At 49.0% G+C, this 17,991-nt stretch overlaps 1 protein-coding gene across 2 annotated transcripts; it reads right to left on the bottom strand.

The window, feature by feature from the left end:
* Window positions 1–6,482: 6,482 nt before the first annotated feature.
* On the bottom strand, window positions 6,483–8,585 carry SOX3 (SRY-box transcription factor 3). 2 transcript variants are annotated; one of them, XM_053917515.1, is made up of 3 exons: window positions 8,277–8,312; window positions 7,575–8,213; window positions 7,203–7,493 (listed from the first exon to the last, which is right to left on the bottom strand). In XM_053917515.1, exons 1-3 carry the CDS (start codon window positions 8,310–8,312, stop codon window positions 7,203–7,205), a joined length of 966 nt encoding a protein of 321 aa, XP_053773490.1. The 2 variants fall into 2 exon arrangements, with proteins under 2 accessions (XP_053773489.1, XP_053773490.1); XM_053917514.1 differs by having other exon boundaries at window positions 6,483–8,585.
* Window positions 8,586–17,991: the final 9,406 nt, after the last annotated feature.

Here is a 17,991-nt window from a genome sequence, read left to right as displayed (position 1 = left end):
GTACTCAATTTCTTTTATTGAAGAATAATCTTTTATTGTATGATTGCATGGATATATCACACTATTTATTTGTAATCAGTTAATACACAATCAGATTGTTTTCACTTTTTGGCTATTATGAATAATGTTTCTCTGAACATTAGTGTAGAAACATTTGCGTGGACATATGTTTTGATGTCTCTTAGTTATTCTTAGGAGTAGAATTTGTGGGTCATATGGAAACTCAACCTTTAACCTTTTGAGGGACAGCCAGACTCTTTGGCAAAGTGGCTTTACTATTGTACACTCCCACTAGCACTGTATAAAGATTCCAATTTCTCCACATCTTTACCAACACTTGTGATTGTGTATTTAAAAATTATTATTATAATTGATTTGATCCATGAACTTAACACATCCCTTCATTTACTGATGACCTTAATTCCTGTACTTCCCACCATCCCAAGTTTCTCATTGCTGAGGCTAGTTCCTGCTATAGGAAGAAGGCAAAATAAGACATCTTAATTAGAGAGATTATGGTCTAATATAATGGTCTAATGTATCTATGAGACCATTAGATATTTTGTTAAGTTTATTCCTCAGTGTTTTATTTTGATCTTATTGTAAATACAATGCTAAAGTTTATTTGAATTGTACAGTGCAAGTATATGGCACGAAATTAATTTTGCATTTGACTATGTATGGAGATCTTGAGTTGTTGCATAGACTCCTTCAGATATTTTTACATAAAATCATGTTATCTGCAAATATATAATTTTTCTCATTTTGATGAAGTTTATATTTTTCTTGGCTTGTTGTACATATGGTATGGAATAGAAATGATGAAAGCAGATTTCTTTGCTCTATTCCTGAAGTAAGGTAAAAAGTGTTGAGTGTTCAGTGTTTTGTACCGTTGTGTAAGCTGTAGGTTGTTTACAGACGGATAGTCACAGATTGCAGGAATTCCAGCCTGTTCCTAATTTGCTGTGAACGTTCATCGTGACTGGTGCAGTGTTTTCTGTATCTGCTGAGATGACTGTTTGACTTTCACCTGTTTATTGGGCTGACTTACAATCATTTCCAAATGTTAAACCAACTTTGCTTTCCTAGAATAAACACCATGTGGTCATTAAACGAATATTATCTTTCTTGAAAGAAAATTATTATTATTGCCATCTTAGTTGTTGTAAAGTGGTATTTCATTGTGGGGTTTTTTTGTTTGTTTTCAGATTTTATTTATTTATTTTTAGAGAGAAGGGAAGGGAGGGAGAAAGAGAGGGAGAAAAACATCAATGTGTGGTTGCCTCTCATGTGGCCCCCACTGGGAAACTGGCCTACAACCCAGGCATGTGCCCTGACTGGAATCAAACCGGCAATCCTTTGGTTCACAGGCCAACACAATCCACTGGGCCACACCAGCCAGGGCTCATTATGGTTTTGATTTTTATTACTCTGATGACTAACAATGCTGAGCATCTCTTCATGCACTTGTTGGTCATTTACATATTCTCTTTGGAAAAATTCCTATTCAAGTCCTTTGCTCGTTTTTAAATTGGGTATTATTATTATTATTATTTTATAAATCTTTATGTACAAGCCCCTTATAAGATATATGATTTGTGTATATTTTTCCTATTTCATGAGCTGTCTCTTCATTTTCTTGTTGATGTATGTCCTTTGAAACTTCAAAGTTTCATTTTAACAAAGTCCAATTGATCTATTTTAAAATTTTGTGTTTTAGCTTTTGGTGTCATGTGGGTTGTTCATTGTTAATGGTGATGTCTTATTTTGCCTGCTTCCTATAGCAGGAACTAGCCTCAGCACTGAGAAACATAACCTGACCAGAGAGCACCGGCTGCTCCGTGAAGGGTCGGCAGAGGTTGCTAAGAAAGGTGATCATCACAGCGAATAACATACTGCCCAATGGCCGTGTGCCAGAAATTATGCTGAGGTCTGACAGCATTGTGGCCGTCTTTTTTTTTTTTTTTTTTTTTAATCCTCACAACAAACTGGAGACATAGTTGTTCTTATTCGTCATCTGAAGAAATTGAGGCTCAGGGGCCTACAGCTGGTCAGAGACGAAGCCAAGGTGGCGGATTCAGTCCTGATTTTCATGGGCTTGCACGACTCCTGTTAGCTTGAAGCCCAGAGATCTCATTCCTCAGACAGGCAGTGAACAGTCCACATGTATTTTGAGAGCATAATATGGAACAGGCGTTGTGCCAGGTATTGGTGAAGAGACCAGACACAGACTTTGTCCTTAGGGAACTTACCGGGAGAAAAACTGACAATAGGCAGAATCACATACACAAACATAAAATGACCACTGGGATCAGTGCTATGAAGAGGTACTGTGCTGTGAGAGCTTAGAGCAAGGAGATCATGTCCTATTCTGGAGATGGGCGTCACGGAAGACTTCCCCAAAGTGATGCTTGAACTGAGGCTTTCAGGAGGATACTGGAGTATTTGAGGGAAGAGCTTGGGAAAGAATATTCCAGGAAAAGGGAACGGCAACTTCAAGAATCTTGAGGCAGAAAAGAAATGATGTATTTTTGCTAGTAGATTTGATTGTCAGGAAATCTGTGCTTGTTGTGTGGATTTGGGGAAATTCCACAGGTGCAAAATAAAATATGTACTGTGCTAGAGAATCTCTATCTGAGACAATTACTGGACTTTAAATTGTATTTAGATATGAAACCATCAGGCACTGTGACTTACTTAACAAACGTTTCTCAAAGAAGTCCTGTCCAGGTTCGAGGTAAGGAGGAGTAGAAGTACAAAGAGTTGAGCCCAGGGAGGTGGGCAGGAGCAGGACCGGGCTCAGCTTTGGAGGACTTGGGAGGTTTTTCCCAAGAGCAATCAATAGGAAGCCACTAGAAGGTTATTAAGAAGGGAAGTAACGACGACAGGTTTTCTGTTTGCAAAGTGGAAGAACTGCTATAGGAAGAATCGAGTGGTAGGGAGCAAAATAGAAGCAGGGAGAACAGGTAGGACGCCACAGCAGTGGTCCAGCAGAAATGACAGTGGTGTGACTGAGGATGGTGACCATGGGGAGGAGGGCATAGCATCTTATGTTCCATTCAGCTGGTGGGTGCTCTAGCCCCTCCTCCTGCTGGCCTGGGACCCAAGCCCTGGGCTTATTCTCCCCTCCCTATCCCAAGAGGGCAATGAGGGTTACTCAAGCCCCTGGGTTTATGTGCCTCCTGGGTCCTCAGTGGCCCCTGCTTCCCGCTGTTGTGCTTGGCTCCCAAGGAGGTCTTTTTCTCCAGTGAGTGGGTCTGAAGAATGACAGAGCCGTCACTAATCTGCTCCTGCTCCTGCTTACTGAGGAGGGCACTTGGCGGGCGGGGGCGGGGTGGGGGGTGGTTGGTCTGGTCTGCTTGTCCTACTTGTGTTCACTGCAGGCCCCAGCCGGAGGAGAGCTAGAGGATTATTGCTCCTGGGGTTCCCTGCCCCCTCCTTGCCCCAAAACAAATGAAGGGAAAGCTGCAACTTTCTTCTTTCACAAGGAGATACATATTTCTGTCTTTGTGATTGGGGGGGGTTATATATTTCAAAACTGCTTTTTCTGGTGATAACAGCAATGTAATCTTATCAGGGAAAATTGAAAAGTGCAAGAATATATAAAGAAGGCTAACCAGTATTCAGTATTCATAGTACTACCCTGCATTTTTGCACATTTTCCAGGCATATATGCTTATGTTTAAATAGGTCATAATACCAAATATACCTTTATGTATCTTGCTCTTTTCCCTTTGTGGTTCAAGCACTTTCCTGTGTCATTAAAATCTCTGTACGCACAATTGCAATCTGCAAATAATCTTTTTTTTGATAGCAAATTCTGTATAACCTTTTCCTATTTTGTTAGACATTTGAGTTGTGTGTAACTTTTGCCATGATAGGGAGATCTATGATAGACGTCTTTGTTTATGAATCTTTGCCTGCATTTTGGGTGACCTCTCCTCCTGTAAATTTCTAGAATGGGGATCAATGAGAGGAGTTGTATAGACAAGAAAGAAAATCTCTATGTAGGGTAATTCCCACCAAAAGGTATAGCTCTGGTCCTGTCTGTGGAAACATAAAAGACGCTGTTCTTCCCCCACTCTGTAAGGACCCTGTGCTTTCCACATCACTTCATCATTCGCAGAGCGGTGGCTCCTAGGTGTCTCCGTTAGGAATTACTTCTTTTCTCTAGAGACCTGTGGGGTTGTGAGCTGAAGAGGCAGTTGGGACTGGACTTCATCGGTTTTGTCCCGTGGTGCAGCAGAGAGCCCTCCAGGCCTGCGCTGCCATAAAACCAGCTAAGCAACCTTTGCCAGTTTCCTCAAATGCAAAACAAGCCAGAGGAGTGTTTTGGGTATGACCAGGTTTTGTTCTTGTAGGCACTTAAGTAGCAGAACCCTTATGTCAAATTTAATCTTACAAGAACCCCAATCTGTAAAACAGATTAAGGGGCAGTTGTTGTGGTAGAGGTGTGTACAGAAGAGTGGGGTGAGGGGGGGTGGCTAGTGCTCTAGTTTGAAAACTCTGGCCTAGATGATAGAAGTTTCACTCTGATTCCGTTCAGTTCTGGTCCCTATTGCTGAAGTTTAAAAAAAATTATCTTTCATCTATATCCTCCAAATGTGCTGAGTGATGAAATCCTTTCTCTTAGAGGCAATTTGGAAATCACACGAGTGGAGCACAAAGCCACGGATGTTTAGAGAGGGAGTGAGCAGAATGTGAGACCCACAGAAAGGGTGACCCTGGCACTTCTAAGAAGCAAACCGCACAATGGACTGTTCGAAAGAAGCAGTGTCAGTTTATTCCCGATTGGCACCGCCCTCTCAGCGGGGCAGAATTGCTTGTTTTCACCCTCCCTTTCCTGGACTCATTTCAGACCAAACTTGTGTGCACACTTGCTAGCAATTTGAACCCAGAGTAACTGATGAACAGGTATTTTGCTGAGGCCCAAACATTGTGAAAGATATGAATGGGGGTGTGGGTATGACAAGCGTTTTCTCCCACCACTGAGGCACTGGAGCACGAAGAGGGAGGTGAGCCTCACCTGACTGGCAGCCTGTTTAGTTAGCTCCAAGCGCGCGGCAGCGCGACCCAGCCTGCAGGGGCCCGAGGTCTGTGGCCCCGGGATGGGCAAGGAGGCAGTGGTTTGGAGGCCTCGCCTTTGCTCAGCAGGGACGCAGCAGGCCCCGGAGGAGCACCGGGTGTTGGGCCGGGGTCTGTAATTCACCGCAGGAAGCCGTCCCAGCCTTTTCTGGTGTGGGGTGGGGTGCAACGGGTTGGGGGAAGGAGCCCGCGTCTGCGGGGGAGGGATGGCGCTACCGTTCCTGGGAGACTCGACCTCTCTTGTAGAGGCGTGGTGAGCTTAGGCTTTAGGATCCGCAGTGATGTGTAAAAAGCGGGCACGACCCCCGAAATCGTTGAAAGTCCCTGCCCCTCCCCATGAAGCCCGCCCGGGCTCTCAGGTGAAAGGCTGGCCGGCACAAAGCCGATTGAAAATGTGGAATTCGAACCACTTTACAGGAGATTCTGTCGTCCAGAGTCCTAGCAGAACTCAAGCAAAGAAAGTTGAGGTCTGGAGTGCATGACGATAAAAAAAAAAACAGTGCACCAGGCCGAGCTTATTGCAAAGTCCGAGTTTAGTCATATACTGGGATGGCGAGGTAACAGGATTAAAGGGATTAAGGAAATCACCTCAAACAGCTGAGCAGGCGGTAAAAAAACACTGTTCTATTTGTTTTCTTCCTATGCTCCATACAGATACCTTGGAGCCGGGTGGCAGGGAGCGAAACGAAAGGCCTTTCGGGGGACAGAGGCATAGCCAAGGGTCAGGGATTGGGGAAAATCGGTGGGGGAGGAGAAAAATGCAGGCTTGAGGTTTGGGATGGGGGGAGCCTTTTCTAGAAAACAAGTACGTGGACTGGGTTGACAAGTCAAAAAGAAAAAGCCATCAGAGAACTTTTCCAGATGTTTTAACATCTAGGGTGTATTTTGAAAAACCAGACCTATTGTTGAACGCTGGTTCTTCAGCTTCTGCCACCACGGTTGAAATATATTTATTTGCTGCTAGGGATTCGTGTAACCCACTTATTTGTAATAAGATAATTGAGATTTCCAAAGGGTTTTCGTTTTGTAAATATTTCAACTCGGCTCAAGTGTCTTCCCGCCCCAGTGCACAAAGGTAAAAGTGCCTCTTTTTCGGCCCGTTTCATTGATCTCTCAGCACTATCAACAAGTGCGTGGCCGCGGGAGGTTCGCTTCAGCTAGACTGTGCTGCTCCCAGGAAGCCAAACTACTCTCTCCTCGGACTTTCAGGTGAAAAATATTGGGATCCTCTGTGTTTCTGATTATTAATAATTAAAAAGAAACCATTTCCGACCCTCCCGCCCCGAGGACAGCATAACGGTTGTAATGCCCAGTGGTGGTCCCCTCCCCAACCCCCACCTACTCCCCAACCCGCACCTAAACTTTCAGGCCCGGAAAATTATCAGGACTCCACTATGTTGGTTATAAAATTTATTGATCTCTTAAGAATTAAGAGTAAACCCTTGAAAAACACCAAACAAAATAGCCCCTTCCCCACAACCCAAACGAAATCCAACAACATTAGGGCGACGAAATATCAAATATTGACCACAGCAGAAATCACAACGCAACAAAGTAAATGTGTACTGGACGAACTGTCCCGCGGCCAGGCGCGGCGAGGAGGGAGACACACGCACACCTGGCTATAAATTAACATTGGACTTAGCTGCCGCGCTACTCCGCGCGGTCAGCTCCCCCAAACCCACGAGGAAAACAGATGCAACGCGACTGGGGGACGGAGCGTTGCAGGTTTCAGGCCAGCCTCACCCGAGAGTACGTTTCTCCCATTCACTCACTCCACGGCTAACAGTAAACTAACGAGACAACATTTTCAAATGCAACCGGAAAACCCAGGAACCCCAGAAAAGGAGGAGGGCTGCTTTTTCTTGGCAAACATCACAGCGGTTTCCAGCCTACAAAAGGGGAGGGAGGGGCAGTCGAGCTCTAGAAAGTCCTATACCCGATGCTCCGGACTTTTTTGTTTTTGTACAAAACCCGACAGCTACAGCAAACTTTGTCCTCCCCTTCTCGGTACAAGGCAACAGACCCAGGCAAGCAAAGCTAAACAACAAGGCGTCCCCACTTGGGGGGTGCAGGGTGGGGTGGGGGGCGCAGGGGTGGCTAGCGCAGGCTGGCGCTCAGATGTGGGTCAGCGGCACGGTTCCGTTGACGGCAGTCCCCGCGCCCTGGTAGTGCTGGTGTACGGTGTGCAGGCGACCGCCAGGCAGCGGCGAGGCGGCATCGGCAGCGTCCCCGCCGGGTGGCAGGTACATGCTGATCATGTCTCGCAGGTCGCCGAGACAAGCGCGCTGCGAGTGCGAAGTGATGGCGGGCGGCGGCGAGCTGGGCTCTGTCTTCACCACCGTACCCATGGGGCCCAGGCTCATGGCGGCGGCGGCAGCCGCTGCGGCAGCCGCGGTGGCGGGCTGCTGCCCGTAGGCGGCGGCGGCGGCTGCGGCGGCAGCTGAAGGGGCCATGCCCCCGTAGCCCGAGGCGGCGGCGGCTGCTGCGGCGGCGTTCATGTAGCTCTGGGCGCCGGGTGGCATCATGGGGCTGTACTGCAGGCCTGCCATGTCGTAGCGGTGCATCTGAGGCAACGCGGGCGGCGGCGGGCTGCTCATAGTGGCGGGCTGCGCGTAGCCCAGCTGCTCCTGCACCAGCGAATACGCGCCGTTGGCCCAGCCGTTCACGTGTGTGTACGTGTCCAGGCGCTGGCCCACGCCCACCGGGCTGCTGGCTGCAGCGGCGGCGGCGGCGGCGGCGGCGGCAGCGCCGGGGGGCAGCAGGCCGCCGGGCAAGGAGTACTTGTCCTTCTTGAGCAGCGTCTTGGTCTTGCGGCGGGGCCGGTACTTGTAGTCCGGGTACTCTTTCATGTGCACCGCGCGCAGTCGCTTGGCCTCGTCGATGAACGGCCGCTTCTCGGCGTCGGTCAGCAATTTCCAGTCGGCGCCCAAGCGCTTGCTGATCTCCGAGTTGTGCATCTTCGGATTCTCCAGGGCCATCTTGCGCCGCTGCCCGCGGGACCACACCATGAAGGCGTTCATGGGACGTTTCACGCGGTCCTGATCACTGCCCCCGCCCCCGCCACTCGCGCCACCGCTGTTGCCGCCGCCGCCTGCGTTCGCGCCGCCGGCTGCGTTCGCGCTACTCTTGCCTGCACCGCCGGGGACTGCTGGGCCGCCCGCTCCTGATCCTGGAGTAGATGGCCCCACGGGGTTCTTGAGTTCAGTCTCCAGGAGGCTGTACATGGCCGGAGCGGGAAGAAGGTGCGCCAGAGTGGCGGGAGGAGAAGACGCTCCCGGGGCTGGAGCGGCCACCGTGAAAAGGCCTGAGGACTCCGTCGGAGGGGCGCTTGGGGGCCGGTGGGCCAGCGGGTCGGGCGGGAAGGACAGGCTTGCCGAAGCGCTCCGCTCCAGGTCTGCAGGAACCCGCAGACCACTCGCACCTGATGCGCTGTCTCGAACCGGTCGCATTCGCAGTCTGGCCGGGCGCTCGCCCGGCCCCTTATATACCTGCTCCAGTTCCCCCAGGGTTGGGCAGGGTCCGCCCCTTGCCTCCCGGAGCCCCCATGATTGACAGCTTTCCAGTGTTGCGCTCTGGCCAATCGTCACGGAGTCCCCGTTAGTCCCCACTGGAAAAAAAAAGTTCGGGGAGCCCTTTCGTTCACCCCCACGCTCCTCTTGGGCCCAGTGACGTGCTGAGAGTTATTCAGGAGGCGGGAGTCCCGGAGAGCCACTCAGATACCACCAATTAGGGTCTCAAAAAGTTTGAAAGAACGAAACTCTGGGAAGTGATAGAGGGGGGAGGGGACACTTGAGCAGGATTGGGGGGAAGGGGCAGAGGGGCGCCCACGGGGTTTTAGAAAACAACTTTACAGCCCTCTCAGGGCCGACCGATGCCCCATCCCAAGGCGACCATGCAAAGATTTCTGCTGTCTGCACGAGGTCCTCCAACTGCTTCTGCTGCCAGCGCTCGGCCACTGGGCATCACCAGCATCGGGCGGGCTTGGGGACTCATGGCTCAACCGAGGTGCCCCGGGATTCGGCTCCGAGAAGCTCTCCCTGGAATCAGCCCCTCTCTCAGCGGAATGCGCGGGGTCAGGGACTGTTGCGCAGGAGACAGGCTTCAGGACAGCACAGCGCACAGGAGGCTGTGAGGCTCGGAGATGGTTGGTGTGAGTTGGAGCAGTCAGCTTCCCTCTGCCTGCGCCCGGCAAGGGACTCACAGGCGATGGTGCCGGGAGAGTGTGGGTGGGGGCTGAGGGGATGTACCGGCCTCGGCTCTCTAGCTCCAGGCCCCCGCTTAGCGGCCCCTTTTTGTCTCTGCTCTCTGGCCATTTCGGTTTTTCCAGTCCGATGCCCCTGAGGGGGAGGGTCGGGCCCCTTGGAAAATCCGTTTTCATGGCAACACGGAGACTCTCCAAGGGAAAGAAAAGTTTCTTGGGGGGGGGGGACGGTGGCCGGAGAGGAGCCGAGGCCGTCCTCGGGGCGGACCATGGGGCCCCCTCCAGTGGCTGCGCACCTGCCAGGACCACTGAGTGCTTGCTGTCGCTGTGCAGCCGCACCGCCTCCGCGGCGAGCAAGCTCTGCTAACGGATTCCGTCCTTCTTTTTTGTTTTACAGCCTTGCTAACCGGAACTTCGAGACTCGGCACTGGGCAGTAACCCATATGTCGGGTTGTCTGATAAAGGGTATTAGCGTGGAAACCCCGGCTGCGGGGAGAGGGGACCCCAACAATCACCTCCGCCAACCCAAGCGAGTGGCACAGCGTTTGAAACTCCCGGAGTAGCCCGAGGCGACGGGTGGAAAGGAGAAACCAGCTGGGCAGAATTGGCAGAGACTGAAATAAGGTGTCTGCGCGGTGAGGGCGCTCCCCCCGCCCCAGCCTCGTGGAAAGGTGGGGAACCAAAAGAAAGATGTAAATCCAAAGTGTGAAACAAAAACAAACACCCAGCCTTTTAGTTCCTTAGCGCTAATGCAAGACCTGGCGATTCTCCACCGCCTGCCTGCACGCCCGGGAGCTTCCCTCTTTCCTGCCTGAGTTGCAGGCCAGCCCCCTCTGGGGCTGGCAGACTGCTGGCACCAGAATCCCGCCTCCCACCCGTCATTATCTCTTGGAAGTTTGGGTCTCGCCCTTAAGTTTTGGTTCCTCCACGTCTACATCCTCAGTCCTCAGGTTCATCAGGACTGAAGGAAGCAAACATCCACAGCCAAGGGCTGCGATCATTTGAACGGGTGTACGGATTTCGGATTTGAAAGTAAACTATCTGGAATGGTTCCGTACGGGGGTTTTGTGTGTGCGCGCGCGCACGCGCTTGTTTGTGTGCCGGCGCGCAAAGCACGTGCATGGATGTGCACACTTAAGCTGAAACTGAGTGAAAGGCTCATCTCAGAATGATTCGGCGATCCCCACCTGCACCTGTTTTCTTGGCAAACTGGCCGAGAGTCAAATTTTCCTAGGCAAACCCACCTTCTCCCAAAGGCACTGTGCAGTAGCCGCCTGCCGCCTTTTGCAGAGGCCGTCTTGGGTTCTCTGGGCCTCTAAGGCTGTTGCTAAGTGAAGCGCGTTTTAGGAAACTGCCCAACCGGCGCGCGGCCTGGCGTCCACTAGCCTGACAGATGTCAGGATTCTTTCCAAGTTTTAGGACCCCGTTGTGGTGACAGCGCCTGGGCTGCCTATTTCTTGAGGCAAGGGATGAGGTACTCGGCCTGCACTCCTCGCAGCAGATTATCTGGGGTATAGTCACTTCCCTCAGCCATTTGCCATTTGACCACATCTAACCCAAGACTTGGTGATTTAGGTGAGCCCATTTGCATATTACATCCTTCTGTCAGATTCACGGCAATCCTTTTTTGATATCTGACACCTACTCCTACACTCCTGGATTCCCTCGGAGGCCACGATCAAATTCTCTGCCTGGTGGCCCCGGGGGTCGTCTGCCCAGCAAAAAGTAAGAGTCTTGCCGATTTCCTTCAAAACGTTACCGAGGACGTGCTTAACCCAAAGTAGCGTTTCGATAAAGTTTCCATTATGGGCGTAGGGAGATGGGGAAGGCTGGAAGGAACTGTTCCCTTGGCCCACCAGCAGTGCAGGCATAGCCACCAGCCGGGAGGCGCGACACTTCGCTGGGGGTCGGGGAAGCATCGCGGCAGGTACTACCGCCGGAGCGGACTCGGTTCAGTAGGGGGCTGCGGGTAGGCCAGACAGCTGGCAGAGCCCCAACCGGTGTCTCCGACACGCAGTCTGCACGCAGGGAGGAAACCAGAGGGACAAAGCGGGATCTACGACCAGTCCTTCCCAACCTCTCCAGAAGAGCGCACGTTTCGCAGTTCTCTCGCCCTCCAGGACCTCCGGGAACCCGTGGGCGGTATACAGAGTCCGGGGCGGTGGGCTGGGAACTCGGCCAAGCAACCCTTCCCATTCCCCCGCCCTCGCAGGAGAGCTCCGGCTGCCTCCGACTGGGGCTGGACCAGGGTCTCCCATGACCCAGGGCGCGGCAACAGCGCCGTTTATTGGCTTCCGTTGGAAACTTCACCCAGAGGCGCCCCTTCCTGCACTTCAGGGCTTGTAGACGGCCCCAACCCTTCGAGGAGTGGCAGCCGGCTTCGCCCTAGGACAGAAGTGCTCATCGTTAGAGGGAGGGTTATCGCAAAACTCGGGGGAACTAGGGAGCCTACGGGTTCCGGGTGCATAGGGCGTCCCCATTCTGCCTTCCTCCGGTTTTGAGACTTGGCAGAAATCAGATGTCCCAAGGGCTTCATATCTGCAAAATACACTTTTAGCAATTGTGCCTTAGTAAAAGAGAGCGGAGCGGGAGAGTGGTTGTCCCACCACTGGCGTGGGGGTGCCGGCGTCGATTCCTTGTCACCCACTGCTCACGGGGAATGTTTTTCCGTGTCTCCTGCTCGATTAGGACCCAGCCTCTTACAGGAGGTTCCCTGTGCGTGCTGGTTGGGATTGGTTGGAGGTGCGTCGTCGTCCGCCGTAAGGGTGGGGGGAGGGGGGCTGAGGTCTGACAATAGGGTGGAGCGATCGCCTTTTCAAGTGCATACAAACCCAGCGAGCGGTCTGGTTTTGAGGAAGTGCGAAAAACTTATCCTGGTGACTATCAGAAACGCTTCGCTTTCCAGCAGAAAAATATTTGCTTATCTAAAGGCAGTAATTCCTGTTTCTAACTTGAGAACACCTCTGGACTTACTCTGGCTCCTAGCCAAGACTGTGTATTTAGGCTAGAGTTCGAGGGCCTTGATCAAGAAATCTGAGGCTTGGGTGGTTGTAGAACCAACCATCTCTTGTAAAAGGTCATAAAGGTCACTAACACTTTAACGGGATGAAGGAGACAGCACTTTGTATTTCTCAGAGCATTCAGTTTGATTTCACTCCCTCAAATGGCAGCATCACTGGCCCTCCCCCCACCCCCCTATCAAATACTTATTACAGGTCTGGAAGGGAACTGAAGACCCTAAACTGTCTGGTGCAGATTGCAAACAATAATTTATTTGATGCTCTCTAAAGGAATGTTAGTAGGAGCTATGGACATGTGAGATGACATGGTCCTCCAGGCACCAAAAAGTCTCTTATGGGAAGCACAGCTGTATCCTGTTGCACTTTGGTGTAGCTTTTTGAGGGGAGGAAGGGTATACTTTTATAAGTGAGTTTTGGAATTTAATTCACTTTGGTTAGCTGAGCTGTTCTTGGTAGATACGCTAGGAATCTCGGGGCCCACACAGCTTGGAACTTATTTGCCAAGGTTCCGTTAGCCCAGAGGGTATTAAGGTATTAATGAGCAGCACTCATCTCCCTAGGCGCGCAGTAACTACAAGGACATTGACAATTTTTCCTTCAGCGCCCTCTTGCTTACCTCACAACCCGAACACAATCCAAAACTGCCATCTCCTGGGAGGAACACAGGCTCTACCTGGGAACTGGGTCCCACTTTCAGAGGATCTTGCGGGTCATGGTCGCCGACCTCTTTGCCTCTCTCTCCTCTCCAACAGCCGCCTCCACCCCCGCGCGCCTCTCCCTGCGCCAGTTCTCTGCACCCGTTTAGCCCTTCAAGCTGCCAAAAGCTCACCCCTGCAGAGCATCCTCCTGGAACCCGGCATCCTACCGTCAGGCCTGCCCTCCCGCTTGACCTGTCGCCTTTTCCACTTTAAAGTGTGGCTGCAAAGGCATGGCCCTCCACAACGGCAAGGTGGCCTGCTAGGAGCCCAGTCCCGGAAAAACATGTAAAAATCGTTATCAGGATGTAATGTTTGAGTTATTCCATGTCCTCACAATTCAGAGAGCGGCGGGCGGCGGGGGGCGGGGGGGGGGGGCGCGACTCAGGTCCAGCAGGCCTAGTAGTGCTCCCCGGCAAAGGGTGCCTGTAAAATCATGTGACTTTCAGGCACCTCCAGTGTGACCAGCCAAGACCATTAGCCTAGAGTGCCTGGATGCTGATGAGAGGCATCAAATTTTAAACTTCAAAGCAGGATCCAGCTGCTCGTTTCCCCTCTTTTCTCTTTTTTTCTGTTTTACTTTTTTTCATTTTCTTTTAAAAGAGTGGAGAGCCATGGAATTCGATGCGCGGAATTTCTATGTTCTCTTCGACCATTTCATTTCACTAAACCATTGTCGTACACCTACTAGGTGCTGTGTTGGGCGCCAGCCTTGAGATGACACCCCTCTCCTTTCATTCTGCAGCCGAACGCGGCCGCGGCCGCCGAGAAAAGCTCCGGAGGGCGGGGAACCGGTGCGCCGCGGCTGGCAGGGGCCACGCGGGTTCGGAAGCGCGCGCGCGCTTTTCCGGGCCGCGCCCGCAGGATGCCCGCGTGCCTGCAGCCCTGGCTGCCGCGCGCCCTGGCGCCGCTCTCTGAGTGGCGGGCAATCGAGGCTTGGGGCTGTTGCTCTCGACGGAGAGCGGGGCGGAGGACGCGGCCCCGGAACAGCTGACGTGCCGCTGCTTGCCAGGTACGAGGGATGGCGGTTTTCAGGCGGATCCTTTCCGCGCGGGTCGCCGGCCAGACAGTGCGACAAAGCGAGGTCTTTCTCGAGGACTCGCCGCGCTGCCGTTTTGGCGCCTAGGCCGTGGTCACCCCAATTCCATTTCTCCGGAAAGCGTCGCCAGGTTATGACCTCGAAGCTTTGCTAATGTGATGTTTGTGTAGTTAACACCGTCTCCCCCTGTTTAAAAAAAAAAAAACCAAAAACATATTTCCTCCCCCAGAACAGCCCAGCTTTCATTTGAAAAAGCAACGGGAAGAACCTTAAATAACCCTTTCTAATAGGAAAAAACCCGCCCCTTTTGTGGAATGGTTTCTTTACAATCTTATTTTCTTGTCCCAATGGCTATCCCTTTATGAGTTATATTATTAAAGAAATCCGACACTAATTGCACCGATTTAACTTGTTAATTAGTTGCAAATAAACTATTCATTAGTGGTAAAATAAAATAAAACCCATGTGCCTAGATATGATTTCACATTCACATATTGTAGTGTCTGCATAGCATAGGCACTAAATTAAGTTCCTAAAAGGTTTCTCCTCAGGATAAATAATTAAAATATATTCTACTTTAATTGACATTATAGAGGACATAAATGAGCTTTTCCTTTTAGAAAGAAATAGCCATTTCTAAATAAAGCTTGCAGTCTGGAGAATGGAGGCTTCAGCCAAATGAATAGTCATTACTACCTTTTCAACGACGTGGGCCTTTTGATCAGAAAAGAAATTAGCTCTAAAAAACAGACAATGGAAGCCTGCCCTGCAATAGGAAGAAAATTAGACGGCCAAGGCTCTTCACAACACCTATTTCTATAAACCATAGAGCTCCTTGCTTTTCAATTACAGCTGTTCATTTCATATAAGGAAAGGGGAAAAACAGGCCTCTAATGTAAACTCGCTTTTACTATAAAGCCTAGCTGCTGGCGCACAGCCAGGCTGACTACTTACTATTGTTTTTAGTCTTCTCATCAATTAGCTAATACTATATATTTTAAATGACTCCGAGGGTATTCATGGACTCCCTCCCCCCTTCCCTACCCAGACAAAACCTAAGCTGGACTCCCATGAAAGGGCTAGCATTCGGTGCACTGTCACTTAAATGTATAAAGTTTAATGTTTTTATTGTTCCCCAGAGAAAAACCATATTGAAAACCCTTCTTTGTTTTTTCCCCTACATTTCTTAGTTCATTATTGAAAGACCCAGATGAGGTGATGACAGGGGAGGGACATAAATGAGCAGCTTCCAGTATTGTTTCTAATTGTTCACAGAGCTAAATCCATCTCCACATAATTTTTCTGTGTCCTTTACACCATAATTTGGTTTATACATATTTGGGTTTTAAAAATATGAATTTTGAAATTTGCTAACCCTATTGGTTTGGTGTCATTAGATATAATTTCGTTGTTTAAAAATGACCAGTTCTTCACCATTTTGGTGAAATTACCTAGCTTGCAAGAAGAAAAAAAAAATCCTGTTTGTAGCATGTGCTACAAAATAAAACCTTCAACATACATAAAGTAGTAATATGAGAAAAATATTTGGTAATTACCAGCGAGTCTTGTAAGCCTTTAGATACATGTTCTGGAAACATCAAAATAAAATAGAGCTATAGGCTGGGAAGGCTTGGATTTCTTTGAAATTAGAATACTTACTTATCTATATGATCTTTATAAATCATTACGTAAATTCCTTGAAGAACTAAACAATAGTGCAGTCCTATAGGGTTGACCTGGGAACTTAATCTTTTCAGTTGTGCTAATAAAAAGATTTAGAATCATATTTTAAAAAATTCAATTATCATTTAGAGTGAAAGGGCAGATAAAGTGCTTCCCCAGACAAGGTAAAGCTAAAGGAATTCATCATCACCAAGCCATTATTACAGGAAATGTTAAAGGGATTTATTTAAGAAAAAGAAGATCAAAACTATGAACAGTAGAATCACAAGCTCACAACAATCAATGACTGAACCTAAAAAAAACAAAAACAAACTAAGCAAACAACCAGACCAGTAACAGAATTATAGGTATAGGAATCATTTGAAGGGTTATCAGCTGGGAGGGAGAGGAGGAGAGTAGCGGAAAGGTGCAGGGATTAAGAAACATAAATTGGTAGGAACAAAATAGACAGGGGGAGGTTAAGAATAGTATAGGAAGGGGAGAAGCCAAAGAACTTACACACAGGACCCATGGACAGGAACTTAGGTGGGGATTGCTGGAGGAAAGGTGGATACCAGGTAGAGGGTGGCAAAGGGAGAAAAATTGGGAGAACTGTAAGAGCATAGTCAATAACATACACTCAAAAATAAATAAAAATTCAGTTAAAGATAACTGAGTTATCTTAAAAGATATTTGATTTATTCACTATTAGATAAAACATTTTTACATAACTATAAAACACTAAAATAATAACCATGGGCTTGTCCATGAGAGGTGTAATTCCCTTTATTCTTAAGCGACTTAGAGCTAGTCTGCCAACTTAGAAGGAAGGAACGGACCAGAGTAGAGCCATTAGGATGGCTCCTCAAAGTACTTCTAAACAACAGTGACAAAGAATTGTTTCCAAAATGGTTCTTAGGCTCTGGTTTTCATCACGCAGTCATTCCTGAGGATGCTTCCACTTGGTGGCTTCCTATCATACTTTTGATATGTGGTAAATGAGCATGTTTGCCTTTTGCTACTGAGCATTAACTTCTTCGCTACTTCATTCAAACAATGTCAGAATAAGGTTACCAAAAGCAAAGAGCACAGAGTTGCCACATCTGCAGTCAGGTTCCTTGATTCTTTCTTAGGTTGCTATAAAAGAGGATGCAGTTTTACCAGTATGCACATGTGAGACTGTTTCTCTCGTCTATTGCACTTGAAGGTGCCTGTTTTCAGAGAGAATTCTCCAGGAGCGGGTAGAAAATGCCACCTTCCCAAAATGAGGTTTCGTGTCAGAAGTCAGCAATGTGTGGTCACAGATCAGACTGACTGGGGGCTGCATGTGTGTTTTGCAGGGTCTGATTTTAAGTAATCCAGCGCTTGACTTTCATGTTGGAAGGAGGAGTCAGGTGTGTGATGTTGTGGGCAGTTGTATTGACACTTGCGGGGAGTACCACAACTGCCAGCAAAGAGACCTGAGTCTTTAACTGCAGCTTTGGAAGGGAACAATTTTTCAAGAGAGGAACCGAAAAAATGTTTATCAGTGTGTTGACATGAAGTAGAACCCAGGTGTTTATACTGGCTTTATGAATTGGGCAAGATTTTTGAGCTATAATCGATATGCAGTATTACATTAGTTTCAGGTATACAACACGATTCATTCCATAATTGTATACATGATGAAATTGTCATCAGAATAAATCTAGTTGACATCTATCACCACACATAGTTACAGATTGACTTTACTTGTGACCTCTACTTTTAAAATCTACTCCCTTAGCAACTTTCAAATATGCAATACAGTATTCCAGACTGTATTGGGCAAGTTTATTCATCTCCTTGAATCTCAATTTTCTCATCTGAAAGAGGTGGGTGGGCAGGCCTTCTCTGGGGCACGGTGGAGATACAATGACGAAATACAGCTGAAGGCACCTGGCACTGTTTAGCACAGAGCAAGCTCAATTAAGAGTTGTCTTGTTTTCAACTAGGCTTTCTTTTCTCCCCTGAAACGGGGTTAAAAATTCCTTTAGTGGGGGTGAGAGGGGACCAAGTCTCTTTTCTTACCCTTTACATGGCTATGCACAGATGTTTGTGGAATGAATCATAGTCCTTGAGGGAGTCCTCTTTGAAGAAAGACACAAAATGAACTAATTACTCCGTGGTTCCAATTTTGCATTGCACTCTCCCACAGTCGGCAAGTCACTTGAGATGGCTTCTGTAAAGACTCTCTGGAGAGCACTTATTGAGATGATAGAGGTTTTGGTTTGTGACAGAGGTGCCTCCTGTGCCTAGATTGGAGAT

This window comes from Desmodus rotundus, chromosome X, assembly GCF_022682495.2.
Source record: "Desmodus rotundus isolate HL8 chromosome X, HLdesRot8A.1, whole genome shotgun sequence".
Lineage (NCBI taxonomy): Eukaryota > Metazoa > Chordata > Mammalia > Chiroptera > Phyllostomidae > Desmodus > Desmodus rotundus.
The sequence above is the reverse complement of the archived record's forward strand: the minus strand, read 5'-3'. Positions and strand labels throughout refer to the sequence as shown.

Excerpts from the sequence above, each read along its gene's own strand:
- SOX3 (XM_053917514.1), bottom strand. The coding sequence starts at position 8,537 with ATGCGACCGGTTCGAGACAGCGCATCAGGTGCGAGTGGTCTGCGGGTT.